At 43.0% G+C, this 22,381-nt stretch overlaps 1 protein-coding gene across 3 annotated transcripts in view; it reads left to right on the forward strand.

Annotated features, from left to right (window-relative positions):
* The window catches only part of SNCG (synuclein gamma), a 41,441-nt gene extending 23,615 nt beyond the window's left edge, over nt 1–17,826 (forward strand). For all 3 annotated transcript variants that reach the window (XM_039482259.1, XM_039482260.1, XM_039482258.1), the window contains 2 exons: nt 16,726–16,812; nt 17,397–17,826. In XM_039482259.1, coding sequence (XP_039338193.1) covers nt 16,726–16,812; nt 17,397–17,411 — 102 coding nt within the window. In that variant the 3' untranslated portion in view covers nt 17,412–17,826. The remainder of the gene's footprint in view (nt 1–16,725; nt 16,813–17,396) is intronic.
* Nucleotides 17,827–22,381: the final 4,555 nt, after the last annotated feature.

Below are 22,381 nucleotides of genomic sequence, written 5' to 3' on the forward strand. Positions count from 1 at the left end.
TCAGTTCATATTTGTAAAAAAGTACAGGCCTTGGAACAAAATGTTCATGATAATCCGAACTACTACAGGTTTTAGAATTATTCAAGGCCCTCTCAGCCATAGAGGAGAGTTGGGGTTACCACCACTTTATAAACTAAAAGTCTAGTGTGTGTTCTGATGTTGTGGTTGTTGAACATCCAGTGAGATGGTCTGACACAGTGCATTCTGTGCTGAATCTCGACATCTGTGTTTGCCCTCTGTGAGAGATGGTTGCCAAGATAGGCAAAGTATTCTACATTTTCCAGTTCTTCTTTAGCAATATAGATCTTCCTTGCTGGGTCTGATTGACCAGGGACTGGTTGATGGAGAACTTTTGTTTTGCCGATGTTCAGAGTTACCCATAGGCTTTTAAAAGCTTCAGAGAAGCAATTAAGGGCTGTTTGAAGATCCTCCTTTGAGTGTGCAACTACAGCACAATCATCTGCGTATTGCAGTTCAGTTATTGTTGTCGATATTACTTTAGTTCTGGCATGGAGACGAGAAAGGTTGAAGAGGTTGCTGTCAATCTGATATTGGATGCCAATGCCTTGTAGTAAACAGTCTTGGATTAATGTTTTCATAGCTACTAAGAAAATGGAGAAAAGGGGGGGGGTGCCAGTACACAGCCTTGTTTTATGCCAGTTCGGATGACAAAGGGCTCAGGGATAGAGCCACTGCACAAGATAGAGGCAGTCATCTGGTCATGGAAAAAAGTCTTACAATAGTGACAAATTTGCTTGGGTAACCAAACTTTGACATGATTTTCCACAGAGACTCATGATTGACAGAGTCGAAGGCTTTGGTCAGATCGATAAAGGCCATATCCAGGTCCTGGTGGTGTTATTGACATTTTTCCTGAATCTCTCTGGCTGTGAAAATCATGTCAGTTGTGCCTCATGATGGTCTGAAGCCACACCGGGACTCTGGAAGTACTTCCTCTGCAAGAGGGAGCAGGTGATTCAGTAAGATTCTAGCAAGAATCTTCCCAGCGTTGGAGAGGAGGGCAAGGCCTCGATAGTTGCCACAGATGGCCCAGTCTCCCTTTTTGAAAATGGTGATGATGTTAGCAGGGATGTCTTTGGTGCACCAGATTTTGAGGAGTAGCTGGTGAAGCTTGCTAGTCAGTGTTCTCCTCCCACTTTCAGTATTTCAGCTGGTATGCCATCAGGACCTGGTGCTTTATTGTTCTTCATTTGTTTCATTGCTTTGCAGACCTCCTCAGGTGATGGTGAGTTGGCAAGAGTTTCCCAGATTGGGTCCTGAGGGATGGAGTCGATGGTATCGACAGTCACAGTTGATTCTTGATTTAGAAGCTTTTGGTAGTGTTCCTTCCAGCGCTCTTTGATGGATTCGGTATCTTTAAGAAGTGTACTACCAACTTTGGATCTCAGAGGTGTACGACCACATGAGCTTGGTCCTTACAGGGTCTCTGTCTCACAAAAAAAGCTTTGCATATCATGTTTGTCAGCGAATGTTCGGATTTCTTTTGCCTTGTCCTTCCACCATTTGTTTTTGATTTCTTGGATCCTCCTTTGAACTTCAGCTTTGAACTGATGGAAAGAGCTCTGCTTCTGACTGGATAGTGGTTGGTTTTGCCAGACGCAGAAAGCTTTTCTTTTCTGGTCCAAAAGGACTGTAATCTCGGTGGTGTTGTCAAACCAGTCCTGATGGCAGCAGGTAGCAAGGCCAATGGATTCCTTGCAAACTTCATGGATGGTCTGTTTTAGGACTTCCCAGTCTTCTTTGACACTTGTGCTGTCATTTTCAGGTGTGCAGATGGCCAGTTTTTCACTGAGGAGATTGGAAGTTCTCTTGGTGCACTGAGGATTGAAGTCTTTGGATGTTGTATTGCCATCTGTGTGATTTGGATTGCTTTCTATGTTTTGGTGCAATCCTGATGGACATGATTGACCTCACCAGGCAGTGATCAGTCCAGAAATCATTGGCTCTTCTCATGACATGGGTGATTTGGACATCTCTTAGATCCTGTGTTCTTACAGTGACATAGTCTAGGAGGTGCCACTGCTTTGAGTGGGGGTGTTGCCAAGTTGTTTTGTATTTGTTGCTTTGTCTGAAGATTGTGCTTGTGATCACGAGGTTGTGCTCTGCACATTTCTGAGTAGAAGGATTCCACTGGAATTGGTCTTGCCCACTCCTTCCTTACCAATGGTGCTACTCCATATGTTAGAATCTCCGCCAACTCTTACGTTAAAATCCTTAAAAAGGATTATCTTATCTGTTTTTGGAATGGATGACAAAATTTTATCAAGGTCAGTGTAGAAGGATTCTTTCTGTTCTTCACTGATGTTAGTGGCAAATGACTTATTGACCAGTTGGATGCGGAGAGTCATAAAGCGCTCATTGATGCCTACAGGGAGTTCAGTCAGGTGGTTGACTAGGAGGTTTTTGATTGCAAAGCCAACAGCATGTATTCGCCTGTTGCTTGCTGGTTTTCCTTTCCAGAAGGAAGTGTAACTGCCGCCCTCTTTCCTCAAGAGGCCTCCATCTGCAGGTCTTGTTTCACTTACAGCAGCAATGTCAACGTTGTACCTTGAGAGTTCTCAGGCAACAATTCCTGTTCTGCATTTGGGTCTTTCGCTTTTTGATTTGTCTACTAAGGTACGGACATTCCAAGTTGCAAGAAACATTTCTGTTTTTCGACAGGATTGCAAGTGATCTCTCTGGACATGGTTATCCAGTCAGGTATGGTAGGATAGCCTATGTTTGGGGCATCTTTTCTAGTCCCTTCCCTGTATGGGGTGAGCAGAGGGGTTCCTAAAAAGGCCTGCTCAGTCATGACCACTGCTGCCAAAAATGCCCCTCTATCCCAGTCCAGGGGCACATGATGACCATCTTGCGGTCACCGCCTGCATGTTGGTCTGTGACTAGGGATTCCTGGTGATCACTTCTCCTATCTTCAGTGCCACTCACCCATAGCCACAGGACTTTTATGGGAAGGGATGGAGGAAAAGTTCTTCCTGTGAAAGAAGCCTGAGTGTGAGTAGTTCAATGTGGGGAGCTGATGCGCACTGACAGCCACACAAATCTTGGCAGAAGAGGCACCTATGTCCGGTTGCAACGAGGTGCAAGATGACCGGGGTTTCTCCTCCGTTGTGGCCTTTGTCCACCTTCGCAGGTGTTGAGAGGTGATCCTGCTTCATCTGCCTGTTTGGCCATTGAGGTCTTATACTGGGTTGTGTTGTGCTGGGCTGCCTGGTACCTTGCCTTTGACCTTACCGCCGTGGGACTGACCCTACCAGGAGTACAGGACTCCAGATGGCATTACTCTTAGAGTCTTAAGTATATGCAAGCTTCTCCACCATCAGGGCCGGCTCCAGACCCCAGCGCACCAAGCACGTGCTTGGGGCAGCGTGCCGCGGGAGGGCTGCAGGCGGCTCCAGTGGACCTCCCGCAGGCATGCCTGTGGAGGGTCCGCTGGTCCCACGGCTCTGGTGGACCTCCCGCAGGTGTGCCTGCGGAGGGTCCGCTGGTCCCGCGGGACCCGCGATCGCCAGAGCGCCCCCCACGGCGTGCCACCCTGCTTGGGGCGGCGCAATTCCTAGAGCCGCCCCTGTCCACCATGTCAAGGTAGAAGCCCAAGATCACATCCATTTTTTACCAGGTATAAAGGATGCATGAAAGGTTGGCACATGTATATTTGCATCTCCAACACTCATTTTGTGTTGCCAATTTAGCCTTAAACATTCTGGAGTCTAGCATGCCTGTTTAATATCTTGTTCTGAAAGAATCACAAGGATAAAGAACATGAAGTATCTTTCACATTAAGCCAGATATTCTCCCAGGTTTCTACGGGGACAGTAAGGCTTTTTCCCATTTTTCTTTGAGACTAAAATTGAGAGGGGTAATGCAAAGCATTTTTCTATCCAAATTGTCTTAAGCATGGAGTTGGCCTTGATCCTGAGGCACAGGTTATTCCACAATGGTACAAGAAGAGAATTAGTATGATTGGATGTTGTAATCATCTTATCCCGTTGCAGGATTCCCTGGCAGATGCAAAGACTGGATTTTTCCTTAAGGGTGTGGGTAGCCTCTCAAGGTATATAAAAGAGAGGGCATTGTTATGCTTTTTTCAATCTCAAACTAGGCCAGTGTGTATACAAAGCTACTGAAGGGGAACCAGCTTACATTAGGGGCGCATTTGGAATGCTAGATAATATAGATACAGTAGAACCTCTGAGTTACGAACACCTCAAGAATGGAAGTTGTTCGTAACTCTGAACAAAACATTATAGTTGTTCTTTCAAAAGTTTACACCTGAACATAAACTTAGTACAGCTTTGAAACTTTACTATGCAGAAGAAAAATGCTGCTTTCCCTTTATTTTTTAGTAGTTTACAGTAGAGTACTACTGTATTTGCTTCCGGTTCCAAATGAGGTGTGTGGTTGACTGGTCAGCTTGTAACTCTGGTGTTTGTAACTCTGAGGTTCTACTGAACAAATCTGATAACCCCATGCCTCTAGTTACCCAGGATTTTTTTAAAGGGTTTTGTGTGACAAGCGAGGCTTTTTCTATTTCATATAAATTATATATATATATATCTATATATATAATTTAAATATCCTATTTGTATGGAATAAAAAACAACCTTGCTTGTTATGATAAGCCTATTTATTTGAGCAAAAAGTAAGTGAGACACCTTGAAAGGCAACAGGCTAATTATATAAGTCAATCTTGGGCAGATACTCATTTTGGCTATTTCTGTTCTCCCCAGAAAGGTTAGAGGGAAGAGACGCCACCTCTCTACAGTCTTGGGAATTTCTTTTAATGTATAGTCCATATTTATAGAAACAATTTTGGGAAGATTAGGACAAATTTTAACACTTCCGTAAGTTATTTCCTGACATATTTGAAATGGAAAATGATGAATCTTAGATGAATCTGGTCTTTTGGATAGATCTATTGCTTGTGATTTATTCTAGTTAATGCAAAAACCAGCGATATTTCCAAAAATATCAACGACATTCAATAATGATGGGATTGATCAGGATAGATTCTTCAATAGTACAAAAATGTCATTAGCATATAAATTGATTTTGAATTTTCCTGTTTATAGTCACACCTTCAATAGCTGAGTGTTGACACATACATTGACAGTGATTTGAGACATTAAAAAGGCGGGACCAGCCCTGTTGTGTCCCTTTTTCTAGTTGAAATGTGGGAGAAATAATTCTATTAGCTGATAGTGAAGTGAGGATCGCTGTTTATTTTAAGATTAAATGTAGTATGATAATATATCAAAACAGCTTTAAGATTTGCTTCCCTACTTTTTGGATCTATCCTTTTTGCCTCCAACAACTTTCCAAGATGGAGGAATATTTTCTTATAAAAACACAACGCCTGTGCCTACTCCCACTAAGTCCAAATGTAAATTCCCATGGATTCTAGTGGAAGCAAATTGGGCCACATTCTGGTGAGACTACCTGGTGTCTAGGTGGTGGTGGAAGGCACTTTGGTCTAAACAAATGTAGGAGTGTTACTGTTATACAACTATTTACACCTCATTATGGCTTTCAGCCTCTTTGAAAGCCAGATCTCTGTTTTAGAACTATGAAAACAGCCATAAACGATTCTTGCAGATCATCTTCTACTTCACGTGTCTCTCAAACATAATTAAGCCAACCCAAGAAAGAGACAGTATGTACACATCTTAACTGGGACAGTACTTATTTGTCAACACTAGAGGCCAGGGTTAATTCAGATCCATTCTGAGTCCACACTCAAGAGTTATTTGACCCATAAAAGCCACAAGAAAATCTTCCCCTTGTTTTCCAATTTATGCCAATTTTGACAACAACTAAACATCTGTTAATGAGGGCCGTGTGACCCACATTATGCATTGATTAAGACAGATTTAAACAAGAAAGCTTTTGTTCTCAGATACAATGTGGAAGCTTTAGTTGGTTCCAGTCTTTGAATCATGAGCAGGGGCAGCTCCAGGCCCCAGCATGCCAAGCGCGTGCTTGGGACAACAAGCCACGGGGGGTGCTCTACCGGCCCCACGAGGGCGGCAGGCAGGCTGCCTTCGGCGGCTTGCCTGCAGAGGGTCCGCTGGACCCTCAGCTTCAGCGGACCCTCCGCAGGCAAGCCGTCGTGCTTGGGGCGGCAAAATGCCTAGGGCCGCCCCTGATCATGAGCATGTGGAAGAACAGAAAAACTCCCTGCAGGAAGGAAAAATTGTTTATTAGGCAAGATACTTTCACAATGTGAAAGCAAAGAGCAACCATAGTGCTATACTCTAGCCCTATGGACAGGGCCGAGTCCAGACCCCAGCGCGCTAAGCGCGTGCTTGGGGTGGCGTGCCGCAGGAGGGCGGCAGGCGGCTCTGGTGGACCTCCCGCAGGTGTGCCTGTGGAGGGTCCGCTGGTCCCGCGGCTCTGGTGGACCTCCCACAGGTGTGCCTGCGGAGGGTCCGCTGGTCCCGCGGCTCCGGTGGACCTCCCACAGGTGTGCCTGCGGAGGGTCCGCTGGTCCCGCGGCTCCGGTGGACCTCCCACAGGTGTGCCTGTGGAGGGTCCGCTGGTCCCGCGGCTCCGGTGGACCTCCCACAGGTGTGCCTGTGGAGGGTCCGCTGGTCCCGCGGCTCCGGTGGACCTCCCACAGGTGTGCCTGCGGAGGGTCCGCTGGTCCTGCGGCTCCGGTGGAGCATCCGCAGGCACGTCTGCAGGAGGTCCACCGGAGCTGCGGGACCGGCGACCGCCAGAGCGCCCCCCGCGGCGTGCTGCCTTGCTTGGGGCGGCTCAATTCCTAGAGCCGCCCCTGCCTATGGAACCTAATATTTGGGAGTTCTTTGATAACTTGGTAGCTTTCTTTGTTCCCACTCCTTAGTGAGCTGCAATCAGCTGAGTCAATCGTTATTCAAACTAGACTCAGAAAAATTAATTACTGGTAGTTACAATCAAATAGAATTAAAACTTAGTGAGACTGGACAAAATTGTTCTAATCTTGTCAGACATTTAGGGCTAGATCCACAAAGGGACTTAGATGCCTAAGTCCAATATTTATGCGCCACTGAAATCCTCAAAACCCACACTCATCAGCTACCACCTAACCCTATAGGTGCCTAAAGTCCCCTGCATACTTAAATTTCTGCTGGTGTGCACATTCACACTGCCTAAATCCTGATGCAACCAAGCAGCGAGACACCCAGCTCACACCTAAGCCCCAGCGAGATTCTCAAACTAGGCATTCCCTGACTGGCTTTGTCTGGTGGGTGTGCTCAGAGCACAACTAACCCCCATAAAAGACAGTTGAGGAAGAGGAGGAGGAAGTGGTGCTGCCTCCCCCTTCTGTGTAACAGACAAGCAATTAGAACACTCTCTTTTGGGATGTGAAAGACCTGGTTCAAATCCCCACTGCCTGATTTGGAGGAGGGACTTAAAGCTATGTCTCCCACCAGCTCTAATAATTAATCTATAGGATACTCTGGGGTGGGTCTCTCCCACTCTCTGTTGAAACTATTCCACTTTGTATAGAACATGTAAATATTCACTGAGCAGGGAGAGTGGGACCCAGGATCCTCAGGTGAGTGTACTAACCAGTAGGCTATAGAGTCATTCTCCCCCTCTCTCTGGACTTATAGCCTAAGCCCTGCCCCTTGCTTCAAATAACGTGGGTGATCAGTACCACAGAAATACTGTAGGTGGAAGGACAGAAAACAGGGAGGCATAAGTGAAACAAAAAAGGAGCCAGCAGTAGAGAAGTTCAGAAGAAACTTCTTTATCAGCAGAATAACTAATGTGTGAAATAGATGTTACCAACAGCAACAGCCTGCAATGTATTGAAAAATACGCTGGAGAGATACTAAGAGGAACAAACATATAGCATCTCAGTGCTGGACTGCTTGATGCTCCTTCAATCCTGAAAGTGTCAATGAGCACCTAAACCCCTGAAGTTCGAGGGACTTGGTCTGGGCAGTCTTGCTCCATTCCTTCCCTCCCCCTTTTAGTTCTTACGGTCGATGCTAAAATCCTGATTCTGTTGTCCATTACATCCACATAACCCTCCTGACTTCAGTGGGATTGGCACAAGTAAATGAGACCCGTATTTAGCTCTAACTGACATGCCTTGCATTATTAAATAGTGCCTGTCTGACAGCATCTTAAAGGAAAGATCAAGACCATCCAAATACCAATATATAGAACATGTAGTTCTGTAATCTGTGTGCTGTTTAAAAAGGAGAAAGCGATTAATGTTACGAATAAACCCTGCTCATCTACCTTTAGCATGCCGGAGTCTATGCAAGGCTCCTATTCAGTGATGTTCTGGGCAAGAAATTGTGTAATTCCAGGGTTTGGCTTGGTTCTATTCTGTGTAGGCTTTTATACTGTGCTCATCACTGTAGTGTCCAAGCACATTCTGGTAGCTCATTAAGCAACATGACTAACATCTGTCACATATTGTTTCTTCTCATGTGCTGAATGTTCTACAGTGCTATTGAATTTGGGAAGTATTTCTCCCTGTCAGTTCAGATCTCTCTCTGTGGGACATATTGCTCCTGAGTAAGGTCTATTAGCATTGTTATCAGCCTCAGGGAGTGTGTGTTGGCATTTAAACTATGTGCTGCCAACTAGCTTCAATGGGAAATACAAAACTAACATCCACAAGAGAACTTTGAATACATAAGGCTAAATTCTGCTCCTGGCTACATCCATGCAGTCAATGGGATTCAGTGGGTGCAGCTAAGCATAGCATTTGACCTTTAGCAGTTTGTAGCACCTGCTCCTCTGAGCTGTCTCATTAATTTGATAGCTACTAACAAACAAAGGGCCACATCCAGGGCCGGCTCCAGGCACCAGCTCAGGAAGCAGGTGTTTGGGGCAGCCAATTGGAAGGGGTGGCACGTCCAGGTCTTCGGCGGCAATTCAGTAGTGGGTCCCTCAGTCCCTCTCAGAGCAAAGTACCTGCCATCGAGGAATGAAGCGGCGTGGTAGAGCAGCTGCCGCCAAAGTACCGTCTATCGCGGCTTTTTTTTTTTTTCTCCTTTGCCGCTTGGGCAAACCCTGAGCTGGCCCTGGCCACATCCCATAAGATGCTGAGCTGCTTATACTTCCAGTGTTATCAATGGAGAAAATGTGACTGAAATAACTTTGGACTCAAGTAGCTGAGCAGCTCCTGGGTGTTGCTGAATATCCTCAGTTATCGTTGATATCACTGAGTCGGTCTTTTTCATTTCTCTGCTCTCCTTTACTTAGTCTCCACTAAGTAAGGGTCAATAAATCTCTTACTTTTCTGTATTATTCAGGAGCTTTTCTAAATACAAAGTTAAAAAAAAGCATTTTTTTGGTGTGCAGGTCATGTTTAATGCAAAGGTTTTGTGAATGAGGCCTATCAATATTGTACATCCCTCATCACTCCCTTGGGTGGATTTCAGTGGTTTTTTTTAGAACATTGACCTCCACTAAGTATCCTTGTCTGACAGCAGGGATGAACTTTTCATCAGCATGACTCTGCACAAAGCTTGCTGCATTGCAGACACTCACGTGATCAAAAGCAAGCAAGTATACGTACACATATACGTTCTTGTTAAATGTCCCTCCAGGGTTGGAAGAATTTCCCAGTAGCTAATATTTCACTACTGTTGTTCTCCTCTCCCCCTTTCATCCATTTTTCTTGTCAGGTGTAATATGTCTAGTTGTCAGTTCGTGGCTCTGTGATTTTAAAATGGTCTTGTTCCTCTTTTATGTCATTTCACAAATTATTCTGGTAATTTTCAATTATTTGCAACCACTCTGTGCATTAAACTTAATGTTGGATCCCATAATTATTTTATCTGTTTGATCTAACACATCTGTAATGTACTGATACATTAGGCATTTCCTTTCTTAAAGATTACACATTTTGAAAATGAATAGGGAGGAGAATCAGAAATACTTCACAAAAATGAGCCAAAATCTGCTCTCCAAAACAACTCTCATTGTCATTAATGAGGTTGCACTGGGAGAATTAAGAGCAGAATTTGATCAAATATCTGTTCGTTAAGTATATTCAGTTAGGGTGAAATTCAACCATCATAAAAGCATGTAAGACTCTATAAAAGGCCTCTGATGGGGCGGAACTGCCGTTTGCATCAAGGGCATGTTATGGAGGCAGGACAAGGAATTCAAGTACATCACAATTAGACTGAATACACAACTAGAACGCTTCACCTTTGTATATATGCTTCATGATAGTCTAAGAACTTATCTTGTGCTATTTGTCAATATAGTGTGGAAAATTAAGTTCGTACTAAAAGTAAAATTAAACTTTAACTGGGAGAGATTGCACATATGTAGTATTTTCTATATCTCTCATTAAATGTCTGGTTTAATAAATTAATGTCTATCATACCATAAACAGCATAAGATATACAGGATGTGCAATATGGCTGAGTGAGTGTTTCTGGTGAAACTTTAATTTTGCATGTTAAATAGTAATACTCTGAGAAATCACATGAGAAAAGATTGCATCATAGGAACCCATTTGGCAGTCTTTATTCACAAGAGCAGTCCCATTGAAGCCAATGGGAGTTTGGCTGGCTGTGGAGTGAGTGAAAACTGAGTAAGCACATCAAGAGTTGGCCCTATAAAAGTAAATTGCATATTAAAAGCTAGAAAAGCTATGCACTGTAATCTGTGTGCTGTATGCAGGTGTTTTCTGCTCATTTCTGATTGCTCTTTTAGTGAGAAATGTCTGCATCATTTAGGGTGCATTCAGCCTGAACCATTCCAATTGAGTAAGTCTGCAGAATTTATCAACATATCTAACCTCTAAATTCATGAGAGGAGCCATTCTCTTCCAGGAGAGTGGTTTGGAGTTATCTCCAAGAAGTATCACCTATGCTTCAGAACCTGAAGATATTAACTCCATAGTGGGCTGAGTCTCTCCATACCCCCTGCAAGTTGGTGTACCCTTATTATTTATTAAACTTGCCGCAGACCAGGTCACCAATGTACCTCTTCAGGTTCACAGCTTTAAACAAAAACAAAACAAAGCAATCCTGCTTTCCACTGAATTTGCTGCCTCTCCAGCTACAGAAAGCAATGTATCATCAATTATTATTAAGGCTCACGAAGGTGTCTGGTTTTATGGAGGGGACAGTATCACCATTTAAAATTTAACCAGTTTTGCATTAAAAACCCAAATTTTCTCCAATTCCAACAAAATTCCATTTTATACGAGTGATCTCTAGTCAGAGGAGAATTTAGGGCAAATTTTGATGTCAGAAAATAGGTATCAATTTTAAGACTTAGTCACTTTCTCAGGCAGAGTTCCATTTCAGAGGGATTTCAAATGCTCAGCACCTCTCAGGATTGGGCCCATAGTGAAATGAACCATAAAGACAGCAGGAAATTCTTATTGTATCTGAATCATACAATGGAGACTTTAGCCTCTTTGCTGTCCAAAGGACATTTGACATACGAATATCAAAATGACATGGGTATGCCCCAATGCTTGAATATACACTCTGAGATTTTAAGAATATTCAGTAGGTACTATCTGATAATCCATGTCCCCTGAATTACACCAGCTATGGTGTCCAAGGAGTTAAAAAACTCCCTAGCTGAAGTTAATTGACCAAAGATATTTGCTTTAAAAGCCAGCAAGTGTTCCATCTACCAATCAAAGCCATTATAAGGTAGCATGAAGCTTTTGTGCCTTTATTACTTTACTTATAACTTGTAGCCCAGCACAGATCCCACCACTCTATGGCACAAGCACTACTACAAAACTCTGCTACATAAAGTTCTAAACACAAAATAAATAACATTAAACTCACCTGTAAAATAAAGGCCACGTATAAAAATGTCAAATTTTAAAATGGAAGAGACAAGCTCCATTAAAAGTGAATGTAAGCGTTCTTTTACTTCTCTTGAGAAACAGGGAAACATAAAGAGAATATCTTTGGACTTCATTATTTGCCAGCTGAGCCAAATTGATGATGCAATTAATGGAAAAACCTCTTGGTAATGCATGAGAAAATCTGTCACTTACCAGTCAAAATGAAATGTAAATGATATCGACAACAGGAAATTAATTGTTTCAACATTTTTTGTATATCCTTAGGCAAGGTCTGAAAGAGGCAAGAGATGTATATTCTCCCTTTAAACATCCCCTGGGGAATATGCCTAAAAGACACAGAGGTTTCATTAACTTTTCTGTGGTGTCTCCTCCATGTTGTGGAATCCCTCTTTTTGAGAGGCCCCAGAGCCAGCAGAGAAAATCTCTGCGTCTTGACTCCATTGGAGCTGCATTGTCTGGGAGCCAGAGATGTAGAGGTGAAAGGCCTATTGAGGGTATTGGAACCAATCTAGAGCTGCAAAGCCTTCATTCAGTTATCCCTGTTCTTTGGGAGATCCTCTCTCTCACTCTCTTGAAAGAGAATATAACAGTAAAACATATATATAACACCCATATTGTATGAGGTGAAAGGACAGTCTTATGGCCAAAAAGCTGAGGACTAAGAGTTGGGAGATCTTGGTTCTTTTCCCAGTTAATACACAGACTTGCTCAATGACTTCGCACAAGTCTGTGTGCCTCAGTTTTCCCATTTTTTATGTCACTGGAGTGAGATTTATTTTGTTAATATTTTTAAAGGGCTTTGAAATCCTTAGATGAAAGTTGCATATAAGTACAATATATATGACGATTTAAAATACATTAAAAATGCCCTCTGCTTTGCATTTAAGGTATAATGTGCTGTACAAACATTAGCTAATTAATCACTGTAACACTTTTGTGCAGTAGGGATATATTATTACCCCTATCACATTTAACACAGTGTGAAATCCTGGCTGCATTGAAATCAATAGCAAAATTCTCATTGACTTTAATAGAGAAAGGATTTTAACCTACACATCTTGTCCAATGTCACACAGCAAGTGTGTGGTACAGCTGGGATTGGTACCCACCAATTGGTAGCTCTTTGTTCTATAAGCAGACTTCTGTAGATCACATGGCTGACTTTAAAAAGAGCCTTAAATTAGGTTTATCAGCTAGCAGCCTTAACTCCCAGCCAACAAATGCAGTCTGCAATCTGGCATCCCTGTCTCCTCCAATATTCTCTATCCTGGACAGGCAAACTGGAGGGAAGTAATGGGAAAACGACGGTGAGGTGAAAACCTTAACACAACCTGATACTTCTTCATCCTGTAATTGTGTTGGTTCCTGCCATGTTGTTTTAGAAAAATTCTCAAGACACTTGTTTCCTGTCCTTTCTAAAAACAGATTGATGAGGCAGTAACATTATTCTTTAATGGAGTCTTAGCTAAAACCACATTTTAGAGGACCAGTAACCAGTAAAATAGATGAATATGGATTCTTACATCCACTTGTTACACTCAGACACTGTTTCCTGCAAATGACCTCAGGGCAGGAAGTCAGTTTTTTTTGTTTGTTTGTTTTTAAATTATTTGTAGTAGAGTCAAAAAAGCTACAACCCTCTTCATGAGAAGAGCAGACAGCCTGAGTCCCCTACAAGAGAGGTTTCTGACTGCAGTAAGTTGCCCTTTTTACTTGTTCACACACTAACACAAATGGCCTCTGTTTGTTTCTCTGATACTAGGCACTAGGTCTAACTCCCAGGCTGTCTCCAGAGCCGTTATTTCACCTCCACAAATCAGCATGGATTCTATTAACCCATTGAAAGCCACACATGGGGAGCCTGGACTACTGCTGAACCTATTGCAACTGATTTTGTGTAACAAAAAGAAAGTAACAATCGGTATGAATTAAACAAGGCACATGATACAACTAAAAATAGGCAAGAAAGAAAAGAAAATACTGGTCCTAAACAGTTTTAAAATAGTATGAAACACTTTGAAAATACAGTTTCAGGCTATTTATACTTTTTGTATATTGTTCATAGAATATCAGGGTTGGAAGGGACCTCAGGAGGTCATCTAGTCCAACTTACTGCTCACAGCAGGACCAATCCCCAGACAGATTTCTACCCCAGTTCCCTAAATGGCCCCCTCAAGGATTGAACTCACAACCCTGGGTTAAGCAGGCCAATGCTATAACCACTGAACTATTCCCCCTGTTATAAAATGTACTGCTGTTTATTTTTTTATATGGTGCCAAACACATGTCAATTGCTTTACAAACACAGATCCCAGATCTGCCTGTGTGCATCCAATTGCAGGGTTGGGATCAGAAGTTTGGCCTCTATCTGACACTCTACAAATATTGACACTCTACAGGTCTGTGATGGGTTAGATCACAGAATGTCCCCCCTTGGGAGCTGCCACCTGATGTGCCAAGACTACCTCTGCTCCTGCTTTCCCTGCCAGCTCGGGACCCCAGCACCCTGTCTTGCTGAGCCAGACACTCCCGTCTGCTCCAACAGAGAACCAGGGTCTGAATTACTTGCCCCAAAGCTGCAGACTTAACTGAAAGCAGCTTACAGAAGTGTTCTTTTCTATAACATTCAGATGTCCAACTCCCAATAGGGTCAAAACCCAAATAAATCCGTTTTACCCTGTATAAAGCTTATGCAGGGTAAACTTATAAATTGTTCGCCCTCTATAACACTGATAGAGAGATTCCCCCCCCCCAAGTATTAATACATACTCTGGATTAATGTATAAGTAAAAAGTGATTTTATTAAATATAGAAAGTAGGATTTAAGTGGTTCCAAGTAGTAACAGACAGAACAAAGTGAATTACTAAGTAAAATAAAATAGAACACACAAGTCTATGTCTCAGGGCTTGGCTACACTTGCAAGTTGCAGCGCTGGTAGAGGCTTTCCAGCACTGCAATTACACCCTGTCCACACCTGCAGGGCACAACCAGCGCTGCAACTCCCTGGCTGCAGCGCTGGCTATACACCTGGCCAGGTTGGGGTGTAGCGATTGCAGCGCTGGTGATCCAGCGCTGCTCATCAAGTGTGGACACACACCAGCGCTTTTATTGGCCTCCGGGGAATAAGGAGATATCCCAGAATGCTTTTAACTAAAATTACTCCCTTTGTTTTGTTATGCAGCCTGTCTTTGTTTTGTTGTGAACCTCCGGAGCTCCGTTTCTACCGGAGCTGCTTATCAGCTCCTGTTTGCTGTGATCAATCTGTGAACAATCAGATGAGATCCTCCTCCCTGTTGTGAACAGCTCTGTGGAGCTCCTCCTTTGCCGCTGCTGCTATCTAAAAAACAAACATAGCTCCTGTTTGCTGTGATCATCTGTACCTGGCTGTAAACAATCAAATGAGAGGCAGGCAGGGAAACAGCGGGGAGTCGTGCAGGCTGTTTGCAATTAAGAGTTAAGACTAAGGGGTCAGAAAAATGTTCTGATTTTTCAAGTCAGGAAGCTAAACACACAGTGTTGGCTCCAAAAATCCCCTCTCTCTTTCCCCCCGCTCCCTGTCACACTAGACCCCACTCCACCCCCCTCTTTTGAAAAGCACGTTGTGGCCACTTGAATGCTGGGATAGCTGCCCATAATGCATCACTCCCAACAGCGCTGGAAATGCTGCAAATGTGGCCACACACCAGCGCTGCAAACCGTAAGTGTAGCCAAGCCCTAAGAAACTTAATACAAATAACACCTCACCAGTTCTAGTAAGCTTCCTTTTACAGACTAGTCTCCTGCTACTCTAGGTCCAGCAATCACTCACACCCCCTGTAGGTATTGTCCTGTGTTCCAGTTTCTTTCAGGTATCTGGGGGAGGGGGGGGGAAGAGGCTCTCTCTTTAGCCAGCTGAAGGCAAAATGGAGGGATCTCCCATGGGCTTAAATAGACTTTCTCTTGTGGGTGGAGACCCCCTCCTCTTTCCTATGCAAAGTCCAGCTCCAAGATGGAGTTCTGAAGTCACCTGGGCAAGTCACATGTCCATGCATGACTCACAGTTTTTACAGGCAGAAGCCATTGCCCACATGGTATCTTGAATGGTTCCAGGAAGACTTCTTATGTGGACTGGAGCATTCCAAGATGCATTGTTCCTTAAGTGCTTCCTGATTGGGTTCAGTGTGTGACATATTCCTTTACTTCCCACTTCCATAAATAGGTGCTAATCACACACTGCAGGGAGAATGCTACCCACTAAAAGGATGAGCATAAAGGAGGAGTGAGCCTCATAACAAATATATAGCTTGATTTTCCATTTCCTCAATGGAGCCTTGCACCAACTTTGAAATGGATTCTGGCAGCAAAATAAGAATTTATAATATTTAATCCTTTGTCAAATAGATACATAGATGTGAATTTCTTCATATGAAGCCACTTGAGCATTTTGGGAGCTATCAGATGAACATTATCCTCCCTATGGAATGAGTGGCTAATGTGAGGTAGATAATCTGGGGAAAATCAATGTAGAATCTCCCTTCCTGCAAGTGAAAATGAAATTCATCTATACCTGCTATGTTTCCAACGTTCAAAGAGCCAATGTTCCATTTTAGATTAAAGAAAACTACTTAACAAAAAAGGACAAAGTCTCCAAGAAGGAGAAAGTAGGGTGTGTCTCATTCTGTAAGAACTTCCAGTTCAAATCCTTTCACAGCCCTGCTCTCCAGCAGGCACAGACTTTATACACTTCAAGGTGCAAATACAGAAAACTGAATCAGAGCTGTATATGCCATAGGGCAAACCTGTTATTTTCTCCACATATGAAATATTTGACTCCTTTTTGCAAAGTCTGTTTGAGTAGCCTCTTTAAAATTAAATGGCTGATATACCATGCTGCAACAAGGGTAAATGTATTGTGTATATCCTGCAGGATGAGTTATCTCACCCAGAGCACCCTACAGAACCAGCTGCTGCAGAAGAAGAGCCCCCAGCAGAAGCCTTAAAAGCCAGTGGAGAGGTAAAGTCCAGACTCAAACCAGCTAACCCTAGAATCCTTAGCTGGTCCAGGGTTTTTCTCACGATCTATCATATGTACATTTTATGTACCTTTTTGTTCTCATTAAAATGAAAGACTAACATAGCTAAGCATAGGTAAGCAAGTGATGTGCAAGCCTCCTTAAAAAGGTCTCCTAATGCACCTTTAACCTTACCTGCACCACCCTAGGAGTTATATTTCTGGATCTTCCCCACACCCACCATTCTATCCGTGCACCTCAATGCTGCTGCACAAAGGACTTATACTCTAGTCCTGGGTCTCTCTGACTCAATGCTGCAGGATTCAGTGGTTTTATGACAAACTTGAATGGAGATTAGGCTAAGAATCACCAAACTAAATTTCACTAGGAACGTGAGCTAGAATAGGAATGTGTATGATTCTCAAAGGGGAAAGGATAACTCACTAACCTTCTGTATCACCTATAGTCCCCGTCTTCTTATGGCCTATTTTTTACTGTGACGATCAACCTTGGTAATCTGTGTTTTCCTGTTATATACATTCTGTTTGAAATATTACTCCATTTTCTTGTCTTGCTTCTCTTGCAGGGTGAAAATAAGTGAATTCATCAATTTCAGGACTACTAGTGTGAACGTGACAGTTCCAGGAGTACACACTGAAATGTTAGTAGACACCATAGTAGGGAAATCATCCTTCCCATAGGCTAACTACTTTCAGCGCTATAGCCTTTCACTTGCCTCGCTAACATATCATACAATATATGTATGCCAGACTCTTGATTCTATGTATATGGCAACTGTTCACTACCATCTGTCTCTCTAAGCATCTCTAGCTCCTTTGTGGCTTTTTACCTTCCCATCTTTGAGTGTTCTGACTGTCTGGTTTGTTAGCAAATGACATATTGTGGTTAAAATTACTGGTCAATGTCTTATCTCCATTTGCATCAGCACTTGGAATCCCTAGGTATGACGACAATGATTTTTTTTTTAAACTACAAAATAAAAGTGTTTGAACTACTTTTTCCTTCGTCTTGTCAGTCCTTTTATATGTAAAAGTTGTTTTAAGCATTAATGGTCTTGAGCTGAGTTTCAAAGCTGAAAACATTTCCAGTAGTGCGCACTTGGTGCTCTACGAATTAACTGTCAAAAGGAGAAATAATCCAGTAGTCTGCTCCACATGTCACCAATGAAATGAGGGGGGATGGTCTGAAATCCTTAGAAGTACCCCTGACTGGGCAAGGGTGTGAGGACTGAAATCATTAAAGGAAAAATCCCTTCAAACGGGAACGGAGAAGAGCACTTGAAATCCACAGCAGGAATCACACCTTGAAATGTGGCTCAGTGTGGTCTGAAATGTTCAGGGAGAAATTCTCCCGGGAATAGAGGATGAGGAGTGTTGAAAATTTCAGAGGTGTTTACTTCCAGAATAATACAGAAATAATTAATAATAATACCTGTCTCTTAGCTAGAGTTTTTCATCTGTAGATCTCAAAGCACTTTACAAAGGTGGTCAGTAACATAGGGTCTGAAATCCTCAGAGAGGATAAATGTTTCTGAAACTCCCTCTGATAACCACAAAATATAACATAAAAGTAACTACAGGTAAGCACAGCACATGGATGCAGTAGGCATTCTGTTATAGGTATAATACCTCCATGCAGCCAGTCAAATAATATTTGGATACTTGATTTCTACTGGAATGATGCTGGAATACATGCTAACTCTGGAAATGTGAGCTATTTACTCCACACAGCTTACAGGCTCTTTTTGAGCTGCTACTAATTAACAGTACAGCTCTGCAGTTGCTACATTAATGAAGAATGGCTCAACCTCTTCCTTATGGTTAATGATGCAGATAGGTGGAGATTTTCCCTTGTGAATATAACCTTGCTACAGCTCAATGTAAGACCAACTAGAGGAGAGAGGGTTCAGACAGAAATAGCAAAAAGCATGTTGGGCCTATTTCTGTATTCAAGTCCTGTGTTCTTTATTCCACCACCACCATAACCTGAAAAATTTCACTTGATCTAATAGGTTTGTGTGTATATAATGGACAGATAGAATAAAATTAAGTAACTGATATGCACCAACCCAGTGGATTAAAAACTGCTCTGCTGTTGTCATAAACAGGCAGGATTATTGTAAACTGAGTCATCCTGATGTCAGAGGCGCATCATAAACACATTAAGGAGAACTACCAGCGTAATGAGAACACATAGGCAAGTATGTGTTACAACAGAAAGCCAGTCATTGGATAGCAAATGCTCTCAAAGGTGCCGAAGACACAATGGAAGAGGAAATCCTTTGGCCTGGATTTAAATTATTCCAACTGAAAGTGAATGAGAGAAAATTGGTCCAGAGTTATCTTCCTAGCAGCAGAAAATGTGGCAATTGATAGATGTTAAGGTCAGAAAGGACCATTATGTGCATCTAATCACACCTCCTGTATAACTCAGGCCCTAGAATGTCACCAAGTGGTTCCTTCAGCCAGCCAGCCATAAAATGTGACTGATCCAGAGCACATCTTTTGGAATGACATCCACATATATTAGAGCCAGCTAACTAACAGAAAATCTTTCTTCTGCAGTGACGTGGGATTAAGGGACATGGAGGAAAAGACATGGAGGCTGTGACTAAAGTTAGAGCAGTGAGGCCAGGATAACTGGGATTAGGTCCCAGGACTGGCTATCAGAAGACCTGCCATATTCTATTCCTGGTTTTGGGACCATGAGCGAGGCACTGCACCGCTGGGTGCCTCAGTTTCCCCCAACTATCAAATAGAGCTAATTAAGGTTTTGTTTGTTTTCCCCATTTTACAGGGTAGGAAACCAAGACACAGTTGGGACTTGTCTACACTACAGGTCTGTAGTGCATTTGTAAGCTGCTGACCCCCCACATGTTGTTCAGAGCCTATGGACAACACAGCTCCTAAAGGTGTGTTTGTTCTGTGCTTATCCCCTATGTACCAGCAGGGCTGGATGGCCTTTTCTCACTGTGCTGTGGGGAGCAGGTCCTGGGTACTAAGGGTCTGAAGAAGCTCTCAAGGACTAATTTTTTTAAAATATTTTTTATCAATGACTTGGGAGAAAACATACAATCACTGGGTGACAAAATACTGGCAGAATGGTAATTACTGATGAGGAGAGGGCAGTGATACAGAGCAATCTGGCTCATTTGGCAAGCTGGGCCCATTCAAAGAAAACAAGTTTGACCAGAGCCAAATGCAAGGTCCTATACCTAGCAACAAGGCACGCCGGCCACACCTACAGAATGGAGAAGTGTATCCAGGAAAGCAGTGACTCTGAAAAGGATTTAGGGGCCATAGTGGAGAAGCCACTCAACATGAGCTCCCAGTGTGATGCTGTGGTGAACAGGGCTAAAGCCATCATTAGAGGTCAGAGCAGAGCCATGAGTAGGATAGGCAGGTGACACAGCATCAGTGAGATTGATATTGGAATACTGCATCCAGTTTTGGTGTCCTCATTTGAAAAAGATGTTGAGAAATTGAAGTTGGGGCAACAAAGAGCTGAGGTTCTGAGGGCTGGAGAAAAATGCCTTCTAGTGAGTTATTGAAAGAGCTCAACCTGTTTAGCTTATCAGAAGTCGAGTGAAAGGTGACTTCATTGAAATGTTGAAGTGCCTTCATGGAGAGAAAATATTGGGTATTAAAGAGCTCTTTAATCTAGCAGAGAAAGGCATAACAAGACCCAATGGCTGGAAGGTGAAAAGAGACAAATTCATATGACAAATAAGGCACAAATATTCAAAAGAGAAGATGATTCACCACAGAAACAAGCTACCAAGGGAAGTGATGGAATTTCCATCTCTTGATGTCGTTTAATGAAGACTAGATGCCTTTCTGGAATGTGTTTGCTCATAAAGTAGCTACTGTGGTATACTGGAGGCTTGTGATATGCAGGGGGTCAGATTAGATGCTCTAATGGTCTCTTCTGGCCATAAAATCTACCAATTTCTGAAAAACTGAGTGTAGCATTGGGAGCAGCCTCTGATGTTTTACTGTCTAGCTCGCTTGCTTCCTAGAAGGAACACTGATTGAGTGGGGTCATCCACAGGGAGTAGCTCAAACCTCCAACGTGTCTGGCACTGCAGGGGAAGGGTGGGTGTGGCAGTGACATCACAAAGGCCTTTTGCAGAACCTCAGCCTATTGGTCAAAGGTGGTGGGGAGGTGGTGACCTCACAGAGAGATGCTGACATCAGCCAGGCAGGACAGGGGCGCAGGGCCAGGGAAACCTTGGAGACCCCTGTGGCTTTACTTCAGCAAGTCTCCTTCTCAAGGTGTCTCTTTGAGGACTGAGAGAGTATTGGGGTTCACGTACTTGAGCATGAGGAGAAACCTCTTTCGAGTTTTCTCCTTTCTTTTTACTGATTTTACTCAAAAACAGATATCCTTGTTTAGAAGGTAAGAGCCTCTGAGAGGTCTGGAACCTCTTCAGTCTGATCCATCCGGTGCCAGCTGAATTCTAGGCATGGAAAACACTAGCTTAAGGTGGCAGAATTTTATTCCCCACCTAGGATTTTGTTCCTTAGAATTACTGGGGACATTAGAGTTTGTCCTTTTTGTTTTACCCTTTTCTCCATCCCTCCCTCCTTTCTCTTCCTCTCTTACTTATTTTGTCCTTTCCCCTGTTCCCCTCCCACCACCAGGAGGTAGGGGTGTGCATGGGTGCGTGCGTGTGTGTGTGTCAGTCAGTCAGAGGGAGTCAGTCAAAAATGTGGGGCTGAAATAGTGCTTGGACACTGATCCCCACTGGTGAGAACCCTCAGTCTCTACCCTGATTGGCTGAGCAGGGGGTTATTGACAGAGAGGAAACTCAGGTCATTGTCATTCTCTTTTAAGACCAAGTAAATAAGTCATAACCAGTCATATGTTTGATGAATTTTGCTGCTTCTCTGCATTAATTGTCTCTGAGCAGTTCATGATTCACGCTAACATTCCAGTTCTCCTAAAACACTTGCTGAATAATTACTATGAACTGTTGTTGGTTTGGCGTTCATTTGAGAGCACTTTATTAAGGTCATTCAATGTATGAAATTCAAGATCCGATGGTTAGTTTGAAAGTCAGGGCTCTTGGGTCATATTCCCAACTCTGCCACTGACTTGCTGTGTGACCTAAGACAAGTCAATTCTCCTTTCTCAGCCTTAGCCTCTCCCTCTTTCAAGTAGGGATAACCATCTGCTCCTACCTACCTCACAGTGGGGGAGCAATGCATAATATGAGGTGTCCTATCATGTTTACTCAGATCAGATTATGACATAATAGAATAGCTGAAATATTCTATTTTATTTGTATTTTATTTTTAAATTGTTAAGAGCAGCAACTACTTAACTCAGACTGAAGCATCTTATCTAATTTTTGAGATCTAAGTGTCTCCTCTTTGTGTGCGACGAGACAATTTAACACACTGTGACAAACAGGAGATGCTTATGTTTTCCAACAAAATATTTTTGCAAAGAATTTTCATCCCACTCGTTATGATTTCAAGAAACAAACTGATTTATTCTGAATGGGATTTTCTGACAGAAACAGTTTCAATGAAATTTCTCCACCAT

This window comes from Mauremys reevesii, linkage group 7 (genome assembly GCF_016161935.1).
Source record: "Mauremys reevesii isolate NIE-2019 linkage group 7, ASM1616193v1, whole genome shotgun sequence".
Lineage (NCBI taxonomy): Eukaryota > Metazoa > Chordata > Testudines > Geoemydidae > Mauremys > Mauremys reevesii.